We start from the raw sequence: 25169 nt of genomic DNA on the forward strand, positions 1-25169 counted from the left end.
CTCGAATAAACCCCACTCCCATCAAGGGATTCTTCAATTTTCTGGATGATTTTCATCTGTTCCATGTCTGTTAGTTCTTGTTTAAGTTTGTCTCTAAGTGGAAATGGAACTTATCTGCATTCATGGACAACAGGAGCCACTGTCGCATTTACGTGGATCTTGTGTACACCAGGTAAACATCCAAGCTCCTCAAAGATATCTGCATACTCTTCCATGAGTGTTGTGTACTTATCTTCAGTCTGTGAAGCCACTATGAAAACTCTTTTTACCTGGTCAAGCTCTTCATATGCACTCAGACCTAACATCAGTAGCTGTGACTTTAGATGCCACCCTTTGTGTTTGAAGGTCACCATACAGCCCCCTTTTCTCCAGTGTAGCCTGTCTCTTCTAATTTCACACCATAAATCTTGCTCTTTGAGGTGAAGTCTTGTAATTGTCCATAGATAGCAGATTCACCTGGGCTCTGGTGTTGATCTTAAATGGAATTAGTGTCTCATTCAGTCTGTAGTGAATCCATGAAGAATTCCTCCATTTCTTAGTCCACTGTGTATACCTTTCTTTTGGTATCCCCTGCTTTGCAGCACTTTGCAAAATGATCATTCTTCCCAGATTTATAGCAAGAACTTCCATAGGCTGGACACGACCACGCCTGCTGCATTTGCTGTTTGAACTTACCACTTTGCTTTGTTGTTGCTTTGGGAAACTCCTGGTACTCTGCTTATCTGTTTTCATCACATGCACTGTTGTATCTATCCTGTGCAGCTCCTTAACTGTTGTATCGATCTTGTGCAGCTCTTTAGCTTGTGCTCGTGTGGTCTCTGCTGCCCTACACATATTCACAGCCTTTTCCAGAATCAAATCTTTTTCATACAATGAAAAATTATCTGGGATTCAATTATCTGGGATTCCTCAAACTATTCTGTCTTTAGTCAGTGACTTTTTCAAATCTCCAAATTCACAGGATTTACTTCGTGTGTAAAGCTCAGCTATGAATGTTGAGGATGGAGCGGATACAACGATGGTGGAAGCGTTCTAGGAGCCGTAGGTGGTGCGAGCGACTTCATCTCCAACATCGAAGTACTCGAGATGGCAGAGGCCGAAAGCATTGAATCCACGCTGCTGAAGATCCAACTGCGCTGGGTAGGTCACGTCTCCAGAATGGAGGACCATCGCCTTCCCAAGATCGTGTTATATGTCGAGCTCTCCACTGGCCACTGAGACAGAAGTGCACCAAAGAAGAGGTACAAGGACTGCCTAAAGAAATCTCTTGGTGCCTGCCACATTGACCATCGCCAGTGGGCTGATATCGCCTCAAACCGTGCATCTTGGTGCCTCACAGTTCGGCGGGCAGCAACCTCCTTTGAAGAAGACCACAGAGCTCACCTCACTGTCAAAAGACAAAGGAGGAAAAACCCAACACCCAACCCCAACCAACCAATTTTCCCTTGCAACCGCTGCAACTGTGTCTGCCTGTCCCACATCGGACTTGTCAGCCACAAACGAGCCTGCAGCTGACATGGACATTACCCCTCCATAAATCTTCGTCCGTGAAGCCAAGCCAAAGAAAGAAAGCTCAGCTACATATTGGTCAAAGATCATGCCTTGTTTCTGGTCACAGGAGAAAAACTTGAATCTCTCAAACATGACATTTTTACTTGGAACAAAATACTCCTCCAATTTTGAAATCAGAGTGTCCAATGTGAAAGCTGTCTCATCAATTTGAAAACTGTTATAGATGGCCAAGGCATCTTCACCCATCACGTGCAGAAACATAAGCGCCTTCTCTTTTCCATCAGTCTCTCCCATTCCACCAGCTTCAAAATAAATGTTGAATTGCTGTTTGAAGCATTTCCAATTATCAGCTAGATTGCCAGTAAACTGCATCACAGTGGGAGGACTTAGCTTATCCATCCTTATGAACTATTGTCTTCTCTTACTCACTCAGACACTTCAGAGACAATGTTCTTCTTTCAAGAAGAATGACTTTTTGTGGGTTTAACACTTAACCTACTTTATTTTCCTTGAGCTGCTTCAACCAACTTCCAGCAACAATGCCCGCGACTCCTGTCATATACCACTTTCAGTTTCCGCCAACCGCACACATTGCATGCTGGGAAATATAGTTTTTATTTACACACAACACAATTCTCACCATTCAAAACATACCGGGTGTTGTAGATCATTTAGGGTAATTGGGCGGTACAGGTGCGTGGACCAAAAAGGCCTATTTCCATGATGTATTTAGAAACTGAAATTTTAATTTTAATGTTAAAATAATTTAAAAATTATCTGTTGTCCCTGCAGTCAGTGACGAACGTGATGAAAGGTTTCACCAAGACATTGTGGCCATGGAAAATTGGTTTCAGGGCAGCTAGATTCCATCAATCCTGGACAACTATTCTTGAACACTGACATGAGAGGCATCGGATGCTGAGTACAAACAAAAATCATTGGAAAAACATTTTTAGGTCAGTTAAACTAACACAATGTGTCAGCATCATTATACAATTATGTATAATTGTATTATATATAATTCAATAAAAGTTCATTTAATGCTTCTCCAACTTCCAATGTGATACAGAAAATCTGAAATTATCTTTGAGTTCATCTTAATGTTGTCTATCATAATCCCCAATTTTATTTTAGGACACAAACCACTTGAAAAAATTGTTGTCCAGTTAAATCAGTAAAAGACTGGATGTGTACATATAAACTCTCTCTCTCACTCACACACACAGATATTCTTTATTTATTTAATATTATATATTTATGAGATTAGTATTTGCTATGTATTGTGTATCAGCGTTCGTCATAATCCAGAGCAATGCTATTTTGTCTGGTTGAACATGTACAGTCAGATGATAAGAAACTTGAACTAATTTATGCAACATTTTCCTGGACAAGGAACACATCTAAGTGGGTAGGAGCATTCCTGATCCCATTAGACACTTCAAACCGAGTGCTACACATCTTCCCAATGCCAAGTTTTCCACCACACTAGTCAACACTGAAGGCAGGTTCTCACAGCCTTCCCCTCCACTGCGTGGGTCTCCGCTCACTCCTTCAGCAGGATGCCATCAGGTCAATGGGAATTGGAAAGAAGATGGTGGATTCGTGCTCCGTTGCCACCTCAGCCAGTGACTGGAGGTAGCGGAGCTGCAAAGCGATGGGGTTCATCATTATGACGGTGGCTGCCTCCTTCAGTGTGTAAGATGCCTTCCTCTCACCCTCTGCAGCGATCACCTGAGGTGACAGAGAGGAATCCCACGTAGGCATTGAGAAAAGAACGTTTCACGTGCCCCCATTGATCTGATCTCCCTTCACCCAATGCCGTCGACCCACAAGCCTTGAAACCCTTATTTAGGAACAGAACATTACTGCACAGAAACAGCCCACTTCAGTCCTTCTAGTCTGTGCTGAACTATTATTCTCCCTAGTCCCACTGACCTGCACCAGTCCTTAGCTCTCCATACACCTCCTATCCATGTACCTGCCCAAATTCTTCTTATATGTTAAAATTGAACTTGAATTCACCACTTCAGCTGGCAGCTTGTTCCACACTCTCACCACTCTCTGTGTGAAGAGGTTCCCCCTTAGATCCCCTTAAACTTTTTCACTTTTACCCTTAACCCATATTTCAGTGGAAAGAGATAATCTACATTTATCCTGTCTATCCCTCTCATAATTTTAAATACCTCTGTCAAATTTCCCCTCATTTTTCTATGCTCCAGAGAAAAAAGTCCTAACCTGTTTAACCTTTGCCTGTAACCCAGTTCCTGAAGTCCAGGCAACATCCTAGTAAATCTTCTCTGTACTCTTTCCATCTTATTGCTATCTTTCCTGTAGTTGGGTGACCAAAACTGCACATAATACTTCAAATATGGCCTCATTGGTCTTATACAACTTTAACGTAACATACCAAATCCTACACTCAATACTTTGATTTATGAAGGCCAATATGCCAAAAGCTTTCTTTATAACCCTATCCACCTGCGATGCCACTTTCAGGGAATTATGTATCTGTATTCCCAGATCCCTCTGTTCTACTACACTCCTCAGTACCCTATCATTTTCTGTGTATATCCTTTCTCGGTTTGTTCTTCCAAAATGCAACACCTCACACTTGTCTGCATTAAATTCCATCTGCCATTTTGCAGCCAATTTTTCCAGTTGGTCCAGATCCCTCTGCAAGCTTTGAAATCCTTCCTCACTGTCTCCACATCACCGCCAATTTTAGTGTCAATCTTAGTGACTTCAGGCAATCTCAATCGTGACATCAATATCCACAGCCAATCAGGAGGAAGTGCCATCTGAAAACTGGAGGAACGACACCTTATATTCCATCTGTGCACTCTCCAACCAAATGGCATAAATATGTCGACTTCTCCAGTTTCTGTTACCCAACCTCCAGGTCTCTCTCTTTCCTAACCCCTCTGTCTCCCTTCCTCCAGCTCTCCACCCCTTCCCTTCATTCTCCTATCAGAGATCATCCTTCCCCTCTGTCATCAGCTTCTTGAAAAAACAATGACTGCAGACATTGTCCTTCTTTGACTTTATTATTTTAAAAAAATAATTTTGTAAGGTGGTTGATATACTGTAAATGTTTGCCCTGTGACGCTGCTGCTAAACAACAAATTTTGTGACTTGTTCATGACAATAAATTTGAGCTACCCTTCTTAGCCCCTCTGCCCTCTCCCCCCAACACTTCTCAGCTTCTTTCTCTTTTACCCTCCTACCTGTATCCACCTATTGATTTGATAGAATAGTTAAGGCCTGTGGGATGCTGGGATTCATTAATAAGGGGGATTGAGTTCAAGAGTCAGGAGGTCATGTTGCAACTCTACATATCTAGGGTGAGACCACACTTAGTGTATTGTGTTCATTTCTGGTCACCTCATTATTAGGAAGGATGTGGAAGCTATGGAGAGGATGCAGAGATTTTCTAGGATGTTACCTGGATTGAAGATGTCTTATGAGGCAAGGTTAGCAGATCTGGGACTTTTATTTTTGGAGCAGAGAAGGATGAGAGGTAACTTAATAGAGGTCTACGAGATTATGAGAGGCATAGTTAGGGTGGACTGCCAGAGCCTTTTTCCCAGAACAGGAATAGCAAACACCAGAGGGCATCTGTGCAAAGTGAAGGGAGGGAGTGTTTAGGGAAGACATCAGAGGTAAGTTTTTGACACAGAGAGTTGTGGGTGCCTGGAATGCCTTGGTGATGGAGGCTGAAACATTAAAGGTATTTAAGAGACTCTTAGGCAGGTACATGGATAGAAGAAAAATAGAGGGTTATGAGGTAGGGAGGGATTAGTACGTTTTTAATTTTAAGAAATATATAGGTCGGCTCAACATTGAGGGTCGAATGGTCTGTACTGTGCTATTGTGTTCTATGTTCTATGTAGCACCCCTGAGCACCTTGGTCACATTACTGGAAAGAAGTGATGACACCACAGGGCGTAATGAAAACTGAGAAGATTGTTACTAGAGATATAACATTGCACATGGAATAGGTTGGGGCATTTTCTTCCAAGGATTAGATTTGTTTGGGTATATAAACCTGGACATATTGAACAGGAAAACTCTATGATCGGTATTTGGAAGACCAATAACTGAGGTTATTTAAGGTAATAATTACGAGGGGTAAAGACAGAGTCGGCTTTTGTCACTGAGGCTAAGTGAGGACATAGGTTAAGAGTAAAAGGGGAAATATTTAGGGGGAGCATGAGGGGGAAAACTCTTCACACAAAGAGTGGTGGGAGTATGGAACAAACTGCCAGGTGAAGTGGCGAATGCGGGCTCTAATTTAATATTTAAGAAAAATGTAGACAGGTGCATGAATGGGAGGAATATGGAAATCCTTACCACAAAATCCTTGTATGAACAGAAGACCACAGACAGGAAAAGGATTAGCTTTGACTGATGAGACTTGATTGGTATTCCTGAGCAGTTTTCAATCACAGCATTAATGATGGGGTATGAGAGGGATGTGACAGAGTCTGCCTTGTATTGAAATTCCAATGTTACATGCAGCTGGAGTCTGTGGCCAGAGAGAGCACTGGGAAATCTAGCCGGCACCTGCAAACCTCCGGGCTGGTCACCGAGCACCTCGTGATCCCTTACCTTCGCCTTGGCTTCTCTCACAGCCTCTGCCTCCGCGGCCATCATCCTCTGCAGACCCACTGGCAGTACCACATCCTTGAATTCGACTCGCTCAACCTTTATCCCCCATTCCTTTGAGGCCTCAAGCAGGGTTTTCTGAGGTGAAGACAAGACATTCAGATTGGGAAGGCCCTTGATGGGGATACAGCAATGGTAAAGTGTCCCAGTGAGAAACGCAACAGTACACCTTACACCGAGGATAAAACAAAAATGACTAATGTGGATCAGATGAAGATTTACCACAAGGATAGTGGTAAGTACTGTTTTCTCTGGAGCATTGGAGGCTGAGGTAGTTTATAAAATTATGACAGGCATGGTCAGAATTCTTTCCCCATCGTAAAAATGTCACATACTGAAAGGCAAGGATTTAAGATGAGGTTGGGGAAGTTTATATGAAGCATTTTGGAAGGGTGGCATGGATGGCATAGTGGTTTGTGTGATGCTGTTACAGTTCTGGCGAGCTGGGACTTTTCTCTTTGTAGCCAACACCTGTTTCCCAGGGAAGAAACAGAAAAGACCACAGGACATCTGTGCAACAGGGCAGAAAACTCCTCTCTGGGGCAAAATTATAACATCTTTAAATTGGGGGGGGGGGGGGATTGGAGAAAAGGTTTGAGGGAGATATGTGAGGAAATTTTTTACCTAGAGTGGTGGGAGTCTGGACAAGCTGCCAGGAAGCAGGAACAATAGAACTGTATATACTTGTGTAATCATCAAATTCTTTGGACAGATTTTTGAGCCAAAAAAGTAGGAGGTCAACTATTACATGGGTCGCACTTTTGACCGTGGTAAGTACCTGCATCATTCAAGGTTTTGGGAACTCGGATGACTGGGACCTAGTTTTAAGTCTGTGGTCAGTGCGGCAGGAGCTCAAATGGGTGGGCGGTCGGGGTGAGGATCTACAGTTAGGCATCAGGAGCTCCAGTGGACAGGCGGCCCAAGCCAGGACCTGCAGTTGGGGTGTCAGGAGCTCCAGTGGGTGGGCGGCCAGGGCGAGAGTCTACACTTCAGAGTCAAGATGGTGGTGACATGACTGCAGTTCAATGCAGCTCCCTGGACTACAGTACATATTACCTAAGTATGTAGTCGTGCCAATGTTTGAGGCACTTGAACCAGCAGACGAGCACCACGGAATGTTTGAGGGATCTACTGCTGAAAAATTTCCTGGTGGCAACTATGGCTCCATCTAAGGAGCATCCATTCCAGAGGTCCTGCGGCTGAGGTGGGTTCCTGGAATGTTGGTGTGGAGGCTTGGAGGGCCCTGGCCTAAGCGACCAATGTGGAGGCCAGAGTAGCCCAGCCTGGGGTCAGGACGACAGGCATGTAGCTGCAGTGACCAAGGCAGAGCACAGGGTTTGTCGCTGGGTAAAGTTAGCAGACGTGCTCACCGAGGTTATGGCGCTGAAATGTGGATTGTTTGTGGGGCCAGGACTTTTCCACGCTGGTGGGGCGCTCCTGAGGGGCCGCAATGTGGGGGCCTGTGGGGCACAGAGGTGCCTATATTAAAACCCCAGGCACCAGACAACATGAACAGGGAGACCCCTTACTTAAGCTACCGAGGACTGCTTCAGTCTTTCAACCCTATGGTGCTAGTGTTGGTTTCTAGCCGAAGTGTTTAGTCGGGGTGTGGCACAGATTTTTTGTTTTTATTTTATATAATTGCAACTGAGTGTTTTATGTATAATACATTGAGTTTAGCTTGTAATTTAGGTAATTTATGTAATTTTTTGAGTCTAAAGTCTAAATTATGTTTAGTCTAAAGTGTCTTGTGTTTTACCCTAATGATTCACCAGTCTAAAAGAGTGTTATCTCATATTTTTTACTGCTGCTCATTATAACTGCACAGCTTTTTAAAAAAAAGGTGATAAGCCTCGAATTTGTATTGATTCCCTTGACTTCAGATAAAAGTTTTGGCCTCACTTTTCTCATAGTTGTCTAGGGAACTGCAATGCCCGCCCAGAGAGTTTGGGCTTGTAGGGCATGGGGCTGAGCCGGCCATGCCAGCTTATCGCCACCCACGTGTTTCTCCAACCCATTACTATTCTGAGATTACTCTCTTGTCCAGTGTCTAGTCTTTTGTGTTGGTTGATTTTGTGTTTGTGTATTCATTTATTAATTGGTGCACAGCAGTTCGGAGTAACATTCCATTGTGTTTAAAATATGCTATATAAATAAATATTCTATTCAATTCATTCAGGGTGTCGGGAGCCCCAGTGGGCAGGCAGCTGAGGCAAGGATCTGCGGATGGGGCATAGGGAGCCAGACATGAAGGACCTTTTTGTGTGCTGGAATGTTCTGTACTTTATGTAACCCCGAGCTTTTTACTGAGGGCCAATACCAGAGAGACATACTGGAGGAGTGCAGCAGAGGTGTGTTACATCTGGGAGCTGGGTGGGCATTATCTTTGAAATGGTATGATGCATGTTGAGGAGGAACGCAGCCCAAGTGTGGATTTACCTGAGCTCAAGTGAGAAGAAGGGAACCCCTTGTCACATACCTCCATCTCTTGTGCCATGTCCTCCCGCTCAGATATAATGTCAGACAGGTTCCTTCTGCCCAGGACGTTGCGCAGCGTGGTCTGAGCCAGCAGGTGGGTAACATTCAACACATTATTCACCCTAATGACTGACTTCACCGGGTCAAAGATTCGATAATAGACTACGGCATCCACCATAACTGCCACAGAGTCCTTCGACAAGACCTGAAATAAAGCTCATTAACTGGTCAATAGGTTGATCAATTGCTGATAATGGTGTCTAGTGTCACAGATATCAAATCACACTCAACAGGATGCCTATTAATGGGTGGCAAATATGAGAGAAACACACTGGGAGAAGGACAATCCAAGGAGACCATGTCAGAGAATAATGCACACATAACATCAGTCAAAGACTTTCTAAGACCATAAGACATAAGAGCCCATCCAGTCTGACCTGCCACTTAAACATGAGCTGATCCATTTCCCCACTCAGCCCCACGGCCCGGCCTCCACAACCGCCTGTGGCAACTAATTGAGTGCTGTCAAACATTCCTCATAAGATAACCCTTTCATTCCTTGAATTATCCTTGTGAGCCTCTCTCTGAATTGTGATTGTCACTTTGGTTTCCCTGGAGAATGTTTGATTGCCCTGTTCTAAACCGACCTACACAGATATGAGAAATGCTTCTTTTTCTGAAGGCAAATGGAAACTCATAATCTAGTTTGATCCACATCAGCTCCCTTCACTTCTAAAGCCTAGGTTTCTTTAGGAGTTCAAAGAATCTCAAGCAACTACCGGTTCAAGAAGGGACTTCCTGTCGCTGTCTTAAAGGAACAAAAGAAGGTCCCATCAACAAATGCAGAACTTGTGCAAGATCAGTTCTTGTGAGGAATTGAGAATTCTGGAACCTACAGCAGAGCAGTGCCTCAAACATCCAACACTGCTGATCAACAGGAGGTCCACACTCCATGGGGAACAGGAGTTCATGAAGGGAAATGGAATCAAAGCTTGGGCTGGTGGAGGAGAGAATCCTCCATCGAGCTCAGTCAGTCCAACTTTAAAACACAGGAGTCATTGATTTTCAACTCAAACTGGTGGGGTCCCCACTAAATAGGTAGATCCATCTCGTCATCTTCCAGTTTTTCAGGGAGGACAATGATTGGCTGTCAATCAAATGTTTTCCCACACCTCCCCTCAACATATCATTTTTAGATTGTAAATAAAAGGTGTTCAAAGGATGTAAATGAACTTAATGCCCATTAACCTTTCTCCAGGGTTTTGCTTGTATCCTTTTTAACCTCCAAATCCCGGATACATCTATATTATCATGAAGGTTGGATATTACAGGAACAAAACCAGCAATGGTTTGAACCCTGCGTTGTCTATAAGGAGTTTGTATGTTCTTCCTGTATCTGAGTGGGTTTCCTCCTGACACTCTGGTTTTCTGCCACCCTTCAAAACATGTGGGATTTGTAGGTTAATTGGGGGACCATGGGTTTCTGGGCCAGAAGGGCCTGTAACTATGTCATATGTCTAAATTTTTTCATTTAAATTTTTTTTTTAAATACCATTGGCATTGTTGCATTTCCTCAAACAATTAACAAAGCCCTTGATTGTGAGCTGCACCCTACCCTCCATCACTCAGTTCCACCAACACAAGAGGCAGACGCCCCACTTACCGCTTGAGGGGGTACAGAGAATGATATGGTCCTCAAATCAACAAGATGAAAGAAATCCGTGCAAGGCATAAACAAGAAAATACCTAGAGGTGGGCAAAAAATATCATGAGCCTTTTGAACAAGCAGTAATGTTGATTTATGTGTGGCACACTGGTGCAGTTTATAGAGACACTTCCTCTCAGTGGCAGAGACACAGATTCAACCCAGACCATGCATGCTGTGGAATTATAGAGTCACACCACATGGAACAGACCCTTCAGCCCAACTCACCCATGCTAATCATGTCAGCATTCTGGGCTAGTCCCCTCAGCCTGCATTTGGCTCATATCTGACTAAGCCCTTCCTGAATATCAATCTGTCCTCATGTCTGTTGAACCTTGTAATCATATCCATTTCTGTGGTTTCATCTGGCCACAGATTCAAGGCGCAGACCACCCTCTGAGTGCAAAGTTGCCCCTCAGATCTTCTTCATCTCTCCCCTCTCACCTCAAACCTCCGCCCTCTTGTTCCTGGGAAAAAGGCCTTGAGCATTCATTTTTATGATTTTGGGCAACATGATTAGTTTAGCAATTAGTGCAATGCTATTGCAGTGCCAGCAATCCAGGTTCGAATCCTCCGCTGTCTGTAAGCAGCCTCTACATTCTCCCTGTGTCTGCGTGGGTTTCATCTGGGTGCTCCGGTTTCCTCCCACCCTCCAAAGTTAGTTGGTTAATTGGTTCATGGGCCAGAGGGGATGTTTAAATTTAAATTTAAAAATAATAAACAGAGTTCTCTGCAGTTGGGGGTAGTTGTGGCAAACAGGGGATCTCCACATTTATAACTTTTCCCACTCCTCCCCGCAACAACTGCAATATTGCTTTTAGCTTGTAAATAAAAGTTGATCAAAGAGAATGTAAATGTATTTAATGGCCAGGGTTGTGCTTGGATCAATTTCACCTCCAAATCTTGGATACATCTACATGTTCATGAAGATTGGCCATTTAGTGTTTGGAGAGGATGAGAGAGAGAGATGGGTACATGTGGCAAGTTTGTGTGCTGCATGGATTAGATCACCCATTACCGAGCCATATGATTTGGAAACCAAGCCTACCTGGTCCTTTGGCTCTACCACAAACGAGGCGTCCAAACCGGAACAACACAGCTCTTTCATAGACCCGGACAACCTACAAGAAATGGTCAGTCATCACCAAGACCTCACCACTGGCTGACAGCCTCTCCTGCCAAGGTGAACATTCTGCAAGGGGACTGACTTATTTCTTCTGAACAGTTTTAGTGGCTACCGCCATAACCCACCAATCAGAGACCAGCTCTGTGGTTTTCAGGTGCTGCGCAGGACAGAATAATCCTACTGTAACTTATGTAGATGTTGAGAGGTAAACTTAAATGAGAAAGTCTGCAGACATTGGGGTGGAACGCAAAACACAAACGTGCTGGAGAAGCTCGGCAGGTCATGCAGCATCCACAGGAGGTCAAGGGTGACCAATGTTTTGGGGCTGGGCCTGTTTTCAGGTATTTTAAAAAGAATTTGGTCAGATTGAAGGTTAACAGCGAAGTGGATAGAGTTGACGAGCTCATCACAGTTGCGGGAGGCAGCACCGGATGCAGTCATTGATGTAGCAGAGGAAGAGTTGAGGAGCCTTACCTATGTGGTAAACTGTTGGAGTAGAAATCCTCGGGTGGGGGCAGCAGGTTATAACCCATTACAACAAAGCTGGACCATGCATAGGGCAACTAACTGTTCGACAGGAGGTCAGTATCCGCTGGCATTAGTGGAATGACCTTTTGTGGGCGGCATGTAGCAGTTAGCAGAATGTTATTACAGTGCCAATGACCCGGGTTCTAATCTGAGGCTAATTGTAAGGAGTTTGTACATTCTCCCCATGTCTGTCTGGGTTTCCTCTGGGGCTCCGATTTCCTCTCACTGTTCAAAATGTACTGGGGGGTTGTAGGTGAATTGAGTTTAATTGGAGAGGACAGGCTTGTGGACCAAAAAGGCCTGTTACTGTGCTTTATATCTAAATTTAAATTTTAAAAAGATTGAACTAAGACCTTGGGTCCAACTCATCCATGACGACCAAATTTCCAAGCTCAGCTGGTCCCATTTGCCTGCGCTTGGACCCATCCCTCTCAACCTTTCACATGCATGCGCTTGTCTTTAAACATTGTGATTGTCCCCACCTCCACAGGTTTCCTCCAAACCTCCAAAGTCGTACGGGGTTAGTGAGTTATTGGTCACATGGGTGTACTTGGGCAGCATGGGTTCGAGGGCCGGAAGTGCCTGTTAACATCTAAGTTAATAAAATATTGGAAGTTGGGCTGAAGGACTTTGAAGGCAGTGATCTCTGAATGACTCCTGGTGCCAAGTGCTGGTGAGGGTAGGGAAAGAAAAGTAGACTGGTTGAGCAGGTGGCTGAGGAGCTGCTGCAGGTGGCAGGGGTTCAGGGTCTTGCATCATTGGGGTCTTCTGGGGGAGATGTGGTCTGTTCAAGAGGAGGGGGATTGTTCCGAGACTGAATAGCCTATTTCTGTTCCTATGTTTTATGGAGTGTAGACAGCATCAGTGAAGGGGAGGTTTGGAAAGGCAAAGGCTGGATTGGAGTAATCAGCACATGTCTCACAAACTTGGTGGTGTTTTGGTGAAAAGACCTGATGAGAGTGGGATGGGAGGTGTTGTCTCCATGGACTTTGACAAGGTCTTGTCTGGTAGGCTGATCGGAAAAGTCAGATCACATGATCCAGGGTAAGCTGGCTAATTGGTTTCAAGATCAGCTTGGTGGTAGCAGACAGAGGATGATGGTGGAGGGTTGTTGTCCAAAGAGAGGTCTGTTAGCAGGAGTGTGCAACAGGGATCAGTGCTGGGTTCATGCTGTTTGTCATCCACATCAATGATTTAGATGAGAGTGTCAGCGGAAAGGTTAGTAGAACCATAGAACATGACAGCACAGAAAACAGGCCACTTCAGCCCTTCTAGTCTTTGCCGAACTATTATTCTGCCTAGTCCCACTTTCCTTCCCCCAGTCCTTAGCCTTCCACACCTCTCCCATTCATATACCTGCCCAAATTCTTCTTAAATGTTAAAAATGAGCCCTCATTCACCACTTCATTTGGCAGTTTGTTCCACTCTCCCATCACTCTCTGTGTAAAGAAGTTCCCCCTAAACTTTTCCCCTTTCACTCTGTGATAGTACATATCTATCACCAATGTACATAGTGTATATAGTAGTGTATATAGTTACTGTATCTAGACTGTGCTTATAGCGATTGGCTGAGAGCTAAGCCACACCCATTACCTGGGCCTTAAAGGGCTGTGTCCCTAGCCAGGTCGGATCATTCCGGACTGGTCGGCCACCTGTGAAGAGCTCCGGTCTTTTGCTAATAAAAGCCTTGGTTTGGATCAACAAGTCTTTGGTTCTTTCGACGAGCTCTACAATTTTATTAGCAAAAGAAAAATTTTTTTGAAAGGGATGGAGCGTCTAATTAGGCCAGAAAAACTTGATATCGACCCACGGTCAGCTACAGCCTTCAAAGCCTTTAACTTCTGGCTGCTGAACTTTGAAAACTTCCTAAGGCTCATTGAGGTGGAGGAGGATAACCTGCGTCTAACAGCATTGCTGTCTATGGTGTCCTTGAGAGTCTACGAGAACATCCAGGATGAGACCACTTACACCGCAGCCATAAAGGTACTGAAAGAAATGTATAACCAACCGGTGAACAGAGTTCATGCCCGGCTCGTGCTTGCGTCGAGGAAGCAACAGCCCGGTGAGTCCAGTAGAGCATATTTACAAGTATTGAAGGCATTGGGCAAGGACTGTAACTGTGTGGACAAAACTGCTGCCGAGATCACAAATGATGCTTTATTCAGCCAGATCTGGCCCTCCGTTGGGGACTTGACATTATTCCCACTACCCAGAGGATCTCATTAGCGACGAGGTCGCACTCGACTGGGATAAAGGGGTATTGCATTGCCACGCTGGAAGTACAGGGCGTAACGGTCACCCACTTCAAATTATTCGTCCTTCCCCAATTGTGCGCCCCAGTGTTGCTGGGATTAGACTTTCAGTGTCAGTTCCGAACGGTGTCCCTACACTTTGGGGGACCCCATGCCCCCCTCTCGGTCTGCCATCGCCCCACCCCCGAAGCACCCGAGCAACCCGCCCCTGTGCCCCGGGGCCAGTCCTGCGGCCTTTCCACACTCCGGATTGCCCCGCCGGCACTCTTCGCAAACCTCACCCCTGGCTGGAAGCCTGTGGCCACCAAAAGTCGGCAATATAGTTACGAAAACAGGCAATTCATTAGGAGTGAGGTGCGTAGATTGCTGGATGAGGGCATCATCGAACCCAGTTCAAGCCCCTGGAGAGCCCAGGTGGTGGTTGTCAAGAATGGGGAAAAACTACGGATGGTGGTCGACTATAGCCAGACCATTAACCGCTTCACACTCCTGGATGCGTACCCCCTGCCACGCATCACGGATGTGGTGAACCAGATCGCCCAATACCGCATTTTCTCCACTATTGACCTACGTTCGGCCTACCACCAGCTCCCGATCCGCTGTGAGGACCGACCATTCACGGCATTTGAGGCGAATGGGCGGCTATATCAATTTCTCAGGGTACCATTCGGGGTCACTAATGGTGTCGCGGTCTTCCAGCGGGAAATGGACAGGATGGTGGACCAGAACGGGCTAACCGCTACCTTCCCGTATCTGGACAATATCACCATCTGCGGCCACGACATGCAGGACCACGACGCTAACCTAGACAAATTTCTCCAAACTGCCCGTCGGCTGAACCTGACTTACAATTTGGACAAGTGTGTCTTCCGGACCACTCGACTCGCCATTCTAGGTTGTGTGGTGGAGAACGGGATAGTCATGCCAGATCCTGACCGCATGCGTCCCCTAATGGACTTACCCCCCCCACATACCCAGAAAGCTCTCAAACGTTGCCTGGGCCTTTTCTCGTATTACGCCCAATGGGTTCCACACTATGCCGACAAGGCGCGTCCTCTTATCAAGACCACCTCCTTTCCCCTCTCGACCGAAGCCACAGCGGCTTTCGATCGAATCAAATCTGACATTGCTGCTGCGACGCTGCACGCGATCGATGAGTCTGTCCCGTTTCAAGTCGAGAGCGATGCATCCGACTTCGCCCTGGCAGCCACCTTGAACCAGGCCGGTCGGCCTGTAGCCTTCTTCTCCAGAACCCTCCAGGGTCCTGAGAGTAGACACTCCTCGATCGAGAAGGAAGCGCAGGCCATAGTTGAAGCAGTGCGTCGTTGGAGACATTACCTCGCTGGGAGGCGCTTTACACTGTTGACTGATCAACGTGCAGTCTCCTTCATGTTCAGCAACACCCAGCGTGGTAAGATAAAAAACGACAAAATCGCCAGATGGAGAATCGAACTCTCCACCTTTAACTACGACATCCTGTACCGGCCTGGTAAACTCAACGACCCGCCTGACGCGCTCTCCAGGGGGACGTGCGCCAGCATACAGATGGACAGACTACGGAAACTCCATGAGGCGCTCTGTCATCCAGGGGTCACTAGGTTTGCTCACTTTGTCAAGGCGCGCAACTTACCCTACACAGTCGAGGAGATCCGCTCCATGACCCGAGCCTGTGCGGTGTGCGCTGAATGCAAGCCCCACTTCTTCCGTCCGGATAACTCCCACGTTATCAAAGCCACCCGCCCCTTCGAGCGTCTTAGCGTAGACTTTAAGGGCCCCCTACCGTCGACCAACCGTAATACCTACATCCTTACAGCCATCGACGAGTACTCCCGCTTCCCATTCGCTGTGGCCTGCCCAGACACCACTGCCACCTCAGTGATACAGGCCCTTCACACTATTTTCACCATCTTCGGGTACCCCAATTCCATCCCCAGTGATAGGGGTTCCTCATTCATGAGTGCAGAGCTGCGACAGTACCTTCTGGAGTGTGGTATTGCTTCAAGCAGGACCACGAGCTATAACCCACGCGGTAATGGCCAGATCGAGAGGGAGAATGCCACTATATGGAGAGCGGTTACACTGGCTCTCCGGTCTAAAGGTCTCCCCACCTCTCACTGGCAGGAGGTTCTCAGTAGTGCCTTACACTCCATCCGCTCCCTCCTATGTACTGCAACAAATGCCACCCCCCACGAAAGGATGTTCCTTTTCCCGAGGAAATCCGAATCAGGAACCACTGTACCGGCATGGCTCACCGTCCCTGGCCCCGTCCTTTTGCGACGCCACGTCCGGCACTCAAAGAACGACCCCTTGGTCGACCGGGTGACTCTACTCCACGCGAACCCACATTACGCCTACGTTGGGTTCCCAGACGGGCGGGAGGACACTGTTTCGGTGCGGGACCTAGCTCAGGACGCGGGAGAACCAGCAAACCCCCCAACCCAACCTTCCCCAACTCTTTATTCTCCAGGCCCCGTGCCGCAGCAGAAGGTCCAACCGCACCCGGGCCACCCTGCCGACAACACGACTGGGGAATTGAGCGACGGAGCAGTCGCACCCGACAAGCCCGCTGGCGACACCACTCCAGCGACCCCGATCCCGGCACCACGGCGGTCACACCGGATGGTCAGACCCCCTGACCGCTACAGTCCTTGACCTACCCCTTCCTTTCATTCTCTCCCTCGTTTTGTTTTTCCCAGGGTCAGTTCTCCAAGAAGGGGTGAATGTGATAGTACATATCTATCACCAATGTACATAGTGTATATGGTAGTGTATATAGTTACTGTATCTAGACTGTGCTTATAGCGATTGGCTGAGAGCTAAGCCACACCCATTACCTGGGCCTTAAAGGGCTGTGTCCCTAGCCAGGTCGGATCATTCCGGACTGGTCGGCCACCTGTGAAGAGCTCCGGTCTTTTGCTAATAAAAGCCTTGGTTTGGATCAACAAGTCTTTGGTTCTTTCGACGAGCTCTACACACTCTTAACCCATTGTGGTAATAACATTGTGATGCTGTTAGGTCATTGATACTGTATCTCTGTGTATGGCTAGCCCATCTCCTCTCTGTAACGCCTTCCCCTGGAATTCCCCCAAAAAAGGCAATTACATCGAAGTCCCTCCCTCATTACAAATCCTGGAATCGGACCAGCAACAGGAGTCTGTGCCCAGTCTTATGGTCATAAATGCCTGTCATCTAGTAACTCCAGTCTTTTGGTATTATTGATATCGTATCAATTTTATTACCATAAAGTTTTTACAAAGTTGCTGTTAGATTTGGACCGGTAAGATGGAGCTTGTGACCCGCAATCGCCTGAAGCCCCAGACTGATTAGAGCTCTGTAACAACTTTCTGCACACCTCTGCTCAAGTCACGGGATCTGATGACAAAAAGCTACTCCTTCTACAATCACAGGTTGGTCACCATGCCTACTCGATCATTAGCGGCTGCAAAACATATGGGCAGACCAAGCTCCAAACCCAGTACAGGCTCAGGATGAACGGGGTCTATGCCAGACATTACTTGGCCACTCTCAAGCAACATCCCGGTGAGCCCCTCGACGAATACTTTCTGGTCCTGCATGAACCCAGGCGAGCCTATCGTTGCGGGACGTTACTGCTGAGGTCTGTACAGATGAGCTCGTTCAGTATGCCTGTGCAGCAGGCATCCAACCAGACTATATCTGGCAGTGGCTGGGAACTAGATAACCTGACCTTGGAAAAGGCCTTCAAGGTATCCAAAATATTGGATGTTGCTCTCCGGAACGTGGACTTGTTCTCCTTCGACATGACTGCCTCGTGGGGAACGTGGGTGCCGCCATCTTGGGATGCAAGGCTCCAGGCCACCTCCATGCAGGGGCATCCAGATTTCACCTCTACCGCCGCCGAGAACCCAAAGTGCTACTTCTATAGTCAACAGAAGCACCCTCAGAACCACTGCCCAGCCAAGGAAGTGGTGTGCTCAGGATGTGGTAAGAAGGACACTAAGCCAAGGTCTGTAAGTCCAGACCTTCTCCTCTTCAAAGCAGTGCCATGTTCAGGCAGTGGGGGCAGTCGCCATCTTGGCCAGCATCACTTACGCCTCCAAGTGACAACACCATGTGCATGCCAAGGGGGCCGCTATCTTGGTCAGTGTCACTTCTGGTGCCACTTCTGCCCCCAAGCAACATAACCCTGTGCGCACCATGAAGGCCACCATCTTACCAGCCCAGGCCACAGGATCCATCTTTTCAGTCCAAATCTGACAGCAACTCCGACAATGACCAGGTACTGGCATCAATTGTACTCAGATCACCCAATACTGGACAACACTCAGCAGCTCACCTGTTCAATGATGGAGGTCAAGGTAAATGGACATCAACTAACTGAGAGAGATTTGTACATCCCGATACCGCGTGGGACCATTCTCTCGCAATGAGCCCAGCAAGTTGCAAGATCTCCATGGCCTCCAGGTCCCAGTCAGCAGAGATTTGTGGCTACTGCATGGTGACGCTGACCGTACACAGCTCAACCTATGAAAACTCTAAACTGTTAGTAATGCCTGTGATACTGGCGTTGGACTTCCAGTACCACCTCAAGTGCATCACCATGGAGTTTGAGGGGCCCCATCCCCCTCTCACGGTCTACAACCACCAGTTTTTAAACTGCCCACCCTCCCCCGCCGCACGTGACCAAATGGCAAACCACAATCCGCCCATCATGTCTGACCTGAGCTGTCCATCCTCCAGATACCTCCCTGCCCCTGTTCGCCAATCTCACCCCCAACTATAATCTGGTCACTACCAAGAGGAATATACAGCACTGGGGTCACAGCATTCATTAGGTCAGAGGTGCAGTGGCTTCTGGCCAAGGTGGTCATTGAACCAAGCACTAGCCCCTGGAGACCCCAGGTCATGGTGGTCAAAAACGGGGAAAAGCTCTGCATGGTGATCGACTACAGCCAAACCCCCTTCCCCATATTGCTGACATGGTGAACCAGATCGCCCAATACTGGATTATCTCCATTATAGATTTAAAATCGGCATACCACCAACTTCCCATCTGCCTGGAGGACCGCCAGTACACCGCATTCAAAGCGGATGGCCACCTCTACCACTTTCTATGGGTCCCCTTCAGAGTTATCAACAGTGTCTCTGTCTGTCAGAGAGAAATGGACAAGATGGTAGACAAGCATGGATTCAAGACCACATTCTCCGACTTGGACAATGTTACCAAATGCGGCCATGGCCTGCAGGACCACGAAGCAAACTTAGAAAAATTCCTCCAAACAGCCAAGGCACTCAACATCACTTATAATAAAAACAAATGTGTGTTCCGCACATCGAGCCTGGCCATCCTCAGTTGGATTGTGGAACATGGACCCCCTGATGGAGCTCCCTCACAGCCAAACAGCCAGAAGAGATGTCTGGGTTTCTTCTTATACTACGCCCAGAGAGTCCCCATTTATGTGGACAAGGCCTGGCCCCTGGAGAAAGCCACCTCCTCTCCCCTGTGGGTGGAAGCTTGTGGGGGGGTTTCACCAGCATCAAAGGAGACATCACCAAGGCCACAATGCATGCTGTGGACGATCCATCCCATTCCAGGTGGAGAGTGATGCCTTCATCTTTGCCCTAGCCACCACCCTTAACCAAGCAGGCGGACCTGTGGTGTTTTTCTCCCACACCCTCCATGGCCCTGAAGTCTGGCACTCCTCTATCGAGAAGGAGGCCCTGGCAATCATTGAGGCGATGCAACACTGGAGTTTCTACCTGGCCGGTAAACGATTTACCCTGTTGACTGACCAACATGCAGTTGCTTTTATGTTTAACAATAAACAGTGGGATAAAATCAAAAATAATAAGATTCTGAGGTGGAGAACAGAACTCTCCACCTATAACCATGCCATCTTGTACCGGTCTGGGAAGCTTAACGAGCCTTCAAATGTCTTGTCTCAGAGAACTTGCGCCAGTTTGCAGTCTGACTGACTCCAAGCATTCCATGACAACCTCTGTCACCCCGAGGCCACCAGGCTTTTTCACTTCGACAAAGCCAGAAATCTTCCCTATTCCACTGACGGTCAGGACACTGACAAGAAACTGCCGGGTCTGTGCTGAGTGCAAGTCACACCTGATCAAGGCCGCCCGCCCCTTTGAATGCCTAAGTTTGGATTTCAAGGGCCTCCTGCCCTCCTCCAACCAAAACCTGTACTTCCTCAATATCATTAATGAGTACTCACAATTCCCTTTTGCCATCCCTTGCCTGGACATGACTATGGCTACAGTCATAAAGGCAGTGTGCAACATTTTGACCCTATTCGGGTACCCGAGCTACATCTACAGTGATAAGGGGTCCTTGTTCATGAGCAACGAGTGAGTTGCGTCAGTACCTTTTGGCGCGGGGCATTGCCACCAGTAGAACCACTGGAGGAACGGCCAAGTGGAACAGGAGAATGCCACCGTTTTGGAGACAGTCCTCCTAGCCTTGAAATCATGAGGCCTACCCATCTCCTATTGGCAGGAGGTCCTTCCTGAGAATCTCCATGTGATTAGATCCCTCCTGTGTACAACCACCAACACCATGCCACATGAACAAATGTTTTCCTTCCCCAGGAAGTCTGCATCAGGGACAACACTATGATAAGACCGACTACTGGTCGAGAAGATCCACCTCCTTCATGCCAACCCCCAATACGTGGCCTACCTCGATGGGCTCAAAGACACCATCTCTTTCTGGGTCCTGGCATGTGCAGGAGATTCTGAGACCAACACCGACCCAGTAAGACTTAACAACAATATTAACCACTACATACCCTGGGCACCCTACCAGGACCCATGCACCAGCTGCTCCAACCACCATAGCCGACCCCCAGCACCCTGCCCTGACCCCACGACCCACCTGCCCCTCTTCAGTCACCGGGTATGCCAACTGCTGACATGCTCCAAATCGACTAGGAACCGGCAGCTGCGCCACAGCCAGCATCAGAGACACAGAATACCACCAGACTGACTGAACTTGTAAAGGACATTGAACCCACTCACCCCCTGGACCTTCTTTTAAAAGAGGGGGTGAATGTCTTGATACCATTGGTACTATATATCTGTATACAGCTGGCCTGCCTCCTCTCTGTAACTCCTCCACCTGGAATTTCCCAATAAGAGAGATTACGTTCAAGTCCCTCCCTCAGTACGAATCCTGGAATCAGGCCTGCAACAGGAGCCTGTGTCCAGTCTTCTGGTAATAAAAGCCTGTCGTCTAGTAACCATGTCCTCTGGTTTGTTTCTCACCTACCCTCAGTGGATAAAAGCCTTCTTGCATTTACTCTGTCTATACCCCTCATAATTTTAAATACCACTATCAAATCTGCCCTCATTCTTCTACACTCCAGGGAATAAAGTCCTAATCTTTTTAACCTTTCCCTGTAACTCAGTTCCTGAAGTCCCAGCAACATCCTCGTGAATTTTCTATCTTATTTATATCTTTCCTGTAATTAGGTAACTGAAACTGCACACTATACCCCACATTTGGCCTCACCTATGTTTTATACTTGTGAGGATGTCAGCAAAGCTGGAGATAGAGTGGGCAGTGACAAGGGATCACAAGGATGCTTCTAGGAGTGGAGGACTTAAGTTCTCAGCAGAGTGTGGTTAGCCTTGGACTTTTCTCCCTGGAGCGCAGGAGGCTGAGGGGAACCTTATGAAGGCTTATAAAATACTCAGAGGCATTTCTAAATTCCCACAGTCTTTTCTCCTTGTGTAGAGGAGACTAAAACTAAAGAACATAGGTTTAAGATGAGAGGAGAAAGATTTAAAGAGGACCTGAGGGGCAACCTTTCACACTGGGGGCTAGTGCGTGTGTGGAACAAGCTGAAGGAGGTGTTGGTGGAGGCAGCTACAATCAAAATGTTTTAAAGACAGGCCTGTGATATGAAAGGTTCAGAGGGATGTGGACCATACACAGGCAAACGAGACCAGCTAAGCTTGGAAACTTGGTCGTCATGGACGAGTCAGACACAAGGTCCAAGTTCTGAAAAAAATTTAAATTTAGACATCCAGCACAGTAGCAACCCTTTCAGCCCACAAATCCGTATTGCCCAATTACACCAATTAACCTACACACCCGCTACATTTAAAATGGTGGGAGGAAACTGGAGCCCCCGGGGAAAACCCATGCAGACACGGGGAGAACACACAAACCCCTTACAGACTCCACAGGATCCAATTGCTGGGGCTGTAACAGCATTGCGCAACCAATACACCAACTGTGCCATCCATATGGCAACCATGCAGCTCAATAACTATGAATCTTTAACAACCCCTCAAAGATGCACAAAGAATCCATTACCTTAATGCAGAACCAGATTGAGATGGGGAAGGTTGCAAGGATGAAGATGATGGAGCAGATGATGAGCAGGCATGCCAACAATCCATACCCTACAAGAGAGGCATGACATTGAGAAGACAACATGAGCAGTAAAGCGGAGGGGGGCAGACATCCATGCCCATTTAACCCACAGATTCATCTATATGTATCAATCTTACATCAATATAAAAGGGGAGGAGTGCAGACACCAATATCAAGCTGACATCAATATCAAGGGGGTATGGGGGGAAGACATCCATGTCCATGCTTCTGTCATTTAGCTCAGCCATTCTCAACGTGGTCCAAACCACCCCCTGGGGGCTGCAGCTCATTTAAGGGGAGAGACATAGACTAAAATTCTTAAAATATTTTATATAGTTGGTAGGAGAGAAGTACGGAAGAAACCAACTAACTTGCCTGCTTCACAGGGAAGGGGGCCCATAACCCTTGAGCAGAGTCCTAAGTGGGCCACAAGCAAATAAAAGTTGAGATTGGTTGCTTTTACCAACCATATGTATGGTTTACCATCTATATGATTTGACCTGGCATCAAGAAGAGGGGTGCAGACACCAATGTCATAAGTCCATAAGACATAGGAGCAGAACTAGGCTATTCAGCCCATCGAGTCTGCCCCGCCATTCAATCATGAGCTGATCCATTTTTCCACTCAGTCCCACTGCCCAGCCTTCTCCCCATAGCCTTTGATGCTCTGGCTAATCAAGAATCTATCAATCTCTGTCTTAAATACATCTAATGACCTGGCCTCCACAACCACCTGTGGCAAAAATTTCCTCAGATTCACCATCCTTTGGCTGAAGAAATTCTTCCACATCTCTGTTCTATGAGAACACCCTTCAATCCTGAAGTTGTGCCCTCTTGTCCTATACTCTTCCACCATGGGGAAACAACTTTTCTATATCTTCTCTGTCCATGCTTGTCAAAATGTTTCAATGAGATTTTCCCCCCCCCCCGCCCCACCTCATTCTTCTCAATTCCAATGAGTACAGCCAAGGGCTGTCAAATGCTCCTCATATGATAACCCTTTCATTCCCAGAATCATCCTTGTGTACCTCCTCTGAACCCTCTCCAACAACATCACATTCTTTCTTAAATGAGAAGCCCAAAACTGTTCACAATACTCCAAGTGAAGTCTCACTAGTGTCTTATAAAGCCTCAAAATCACATCGCTGCTCTTATATTCCATTCCTCCTGAAATGAATGCCAGCATTGCATTTGCCTTCTTCACCACCGACTCAACCTGCAAGTTTATCTTTAAGCTATCCTGCATGAGGATTCCCAGCTCCCTGGCATCTGGGTACCAACATCTATCGGTATCACCAACACCGACCAGACATCTATATCAAGGAGGAGGGGTGCAGACATTCATGTCCACACTTTCACCACCCAATACCTTCAGGCTTCTGTCCTCCTCTTGCAGTCTTCTGTGAGCCACACGTATTCAGTGGCCCTGTGGACCAACCCATTGTCAAACTCTCCTCTGGGCTACATGCCTTCAGTGGCCCTGTGGACTGAGCCATTGTCAAACACTTTTCCGGGCCACACGCATTCAATGGCCCTGTGGACTGATCCATTGTCAAACTCTCTCCTTTCCCTGCAGGAGCCTGCGTAGATCTCAGAACAACACCAGACGTGCCACATGACCGCACCCTGACAACTGGGCTGGGTTATGCCAAAGTTAGGCTTGGCTTATCTCCACCTTCAACAGGCCTGCCAAGGTTGCTAAGGGATCAAGGCATTGCTGCATGTTCAAATATGATGTGAGTCCAGGACATTGAGTTTCTTAAAAGGGGCCACTCTCCTTTGGATCATTGGGCAGTTCAATGAGAAGGAATCATGCAAACTAAAAAAAACACCGCATTTCTGATTTTTTAATTGTTTCTGGGTAAACAGTGTCCATGAACAACACACAGTCTCGAGGAGGAACTCAATGGTTTGAGCAGCATCCATGGGAGAAAAATAAAGGTTGATATTTCAGGCTGGATCCTTCACTTTGTCCACACTTTTTTTTTTAATTTAATTTTTATTCACAGCACTGTAGAAGCTGATTCCGGCTATATAAACCCATGCCACCCAATTACATCCAAATTAACCTCCAACACCATATGTTTTGGAGGAAATCCATGCAGACACAGGGAGAACATACAAACTCCTTACAGTGCTGGATTCGAACCCAGGTTGCTAGAGCTGCATCAGGGCTTGTTGGGCTAAATAGCCTCATTCCGCTCCCATGCCTTCAGGAGTTATGCACCTATGTGGCCTCCAGCAAGCAAATAATTTGGTGCATTCGTACATTGTACAGATGTACTATCTCAGATGATCTTTCCTGGACCCAATACACTAATGGCATTGTGACAAAAGTACATCATTGCTTTGACTTCCTCAAGGAATTTTCAGAGGTTTGGTATGACATTGGAAACCTTGGCAAACTTCTACAGAAGTGTAGAGGAAAGAGTGCTGACCGGCTGCACCACGGTTTGCTTTGGGGGCACCAATACCTCTGAGCGGAAAGTCCTGCAAAAGGTAGTGGACACAGCGCAGGACATCACAGGCAAA

The 25169-nt window shown here is 47.0% G+C and overlaps 1 protein-coding gene across 1 annotated transcript; it reads right to left on the reverse strand.

The window, feature by feature from the left end:
* Positions 1–24207, reverse strand: LOC138738591 (stomatin-like). The gene is made up of 7 exons (XM_069889114.1): positions 24007–24207; positions 22578–22666; positions 11409–11481; positions 10319–10401; positions 8657–8860; positions 6121–6255; positions 1–3243 (listed from the first exon to the last, which is right to left on the reverse strand). Exons 1-7 carry the CDS (start codon positions 24185–24187, stop codon positions 3064–3066), a joined length of 945 nt encoding a protein of 314 aa, XP_069745215.1. The 5' UTR covers positions 24188–24207; the 3' UTR covers positions 1–3063.
* Positions 24208–25169: the final 962 nt, after the last annotated feature.

The sequence above is a fragment of the Narcine bancroftii genome, chromosome 7, assembly GCF_036971445.1.
Source record: "Narcine bancroftii isolate sNarBan1 chromosome 7, sNarBan1.hap1, whole genome shotgun sequence".
Taxonomy (NCBI): domain Eukaryota; kingdom Metazoa; phylum Chordata; class Chondrichthyes; order Torpediniformes; family Narcinidae; genus Narcine; species Narcine bancroftii.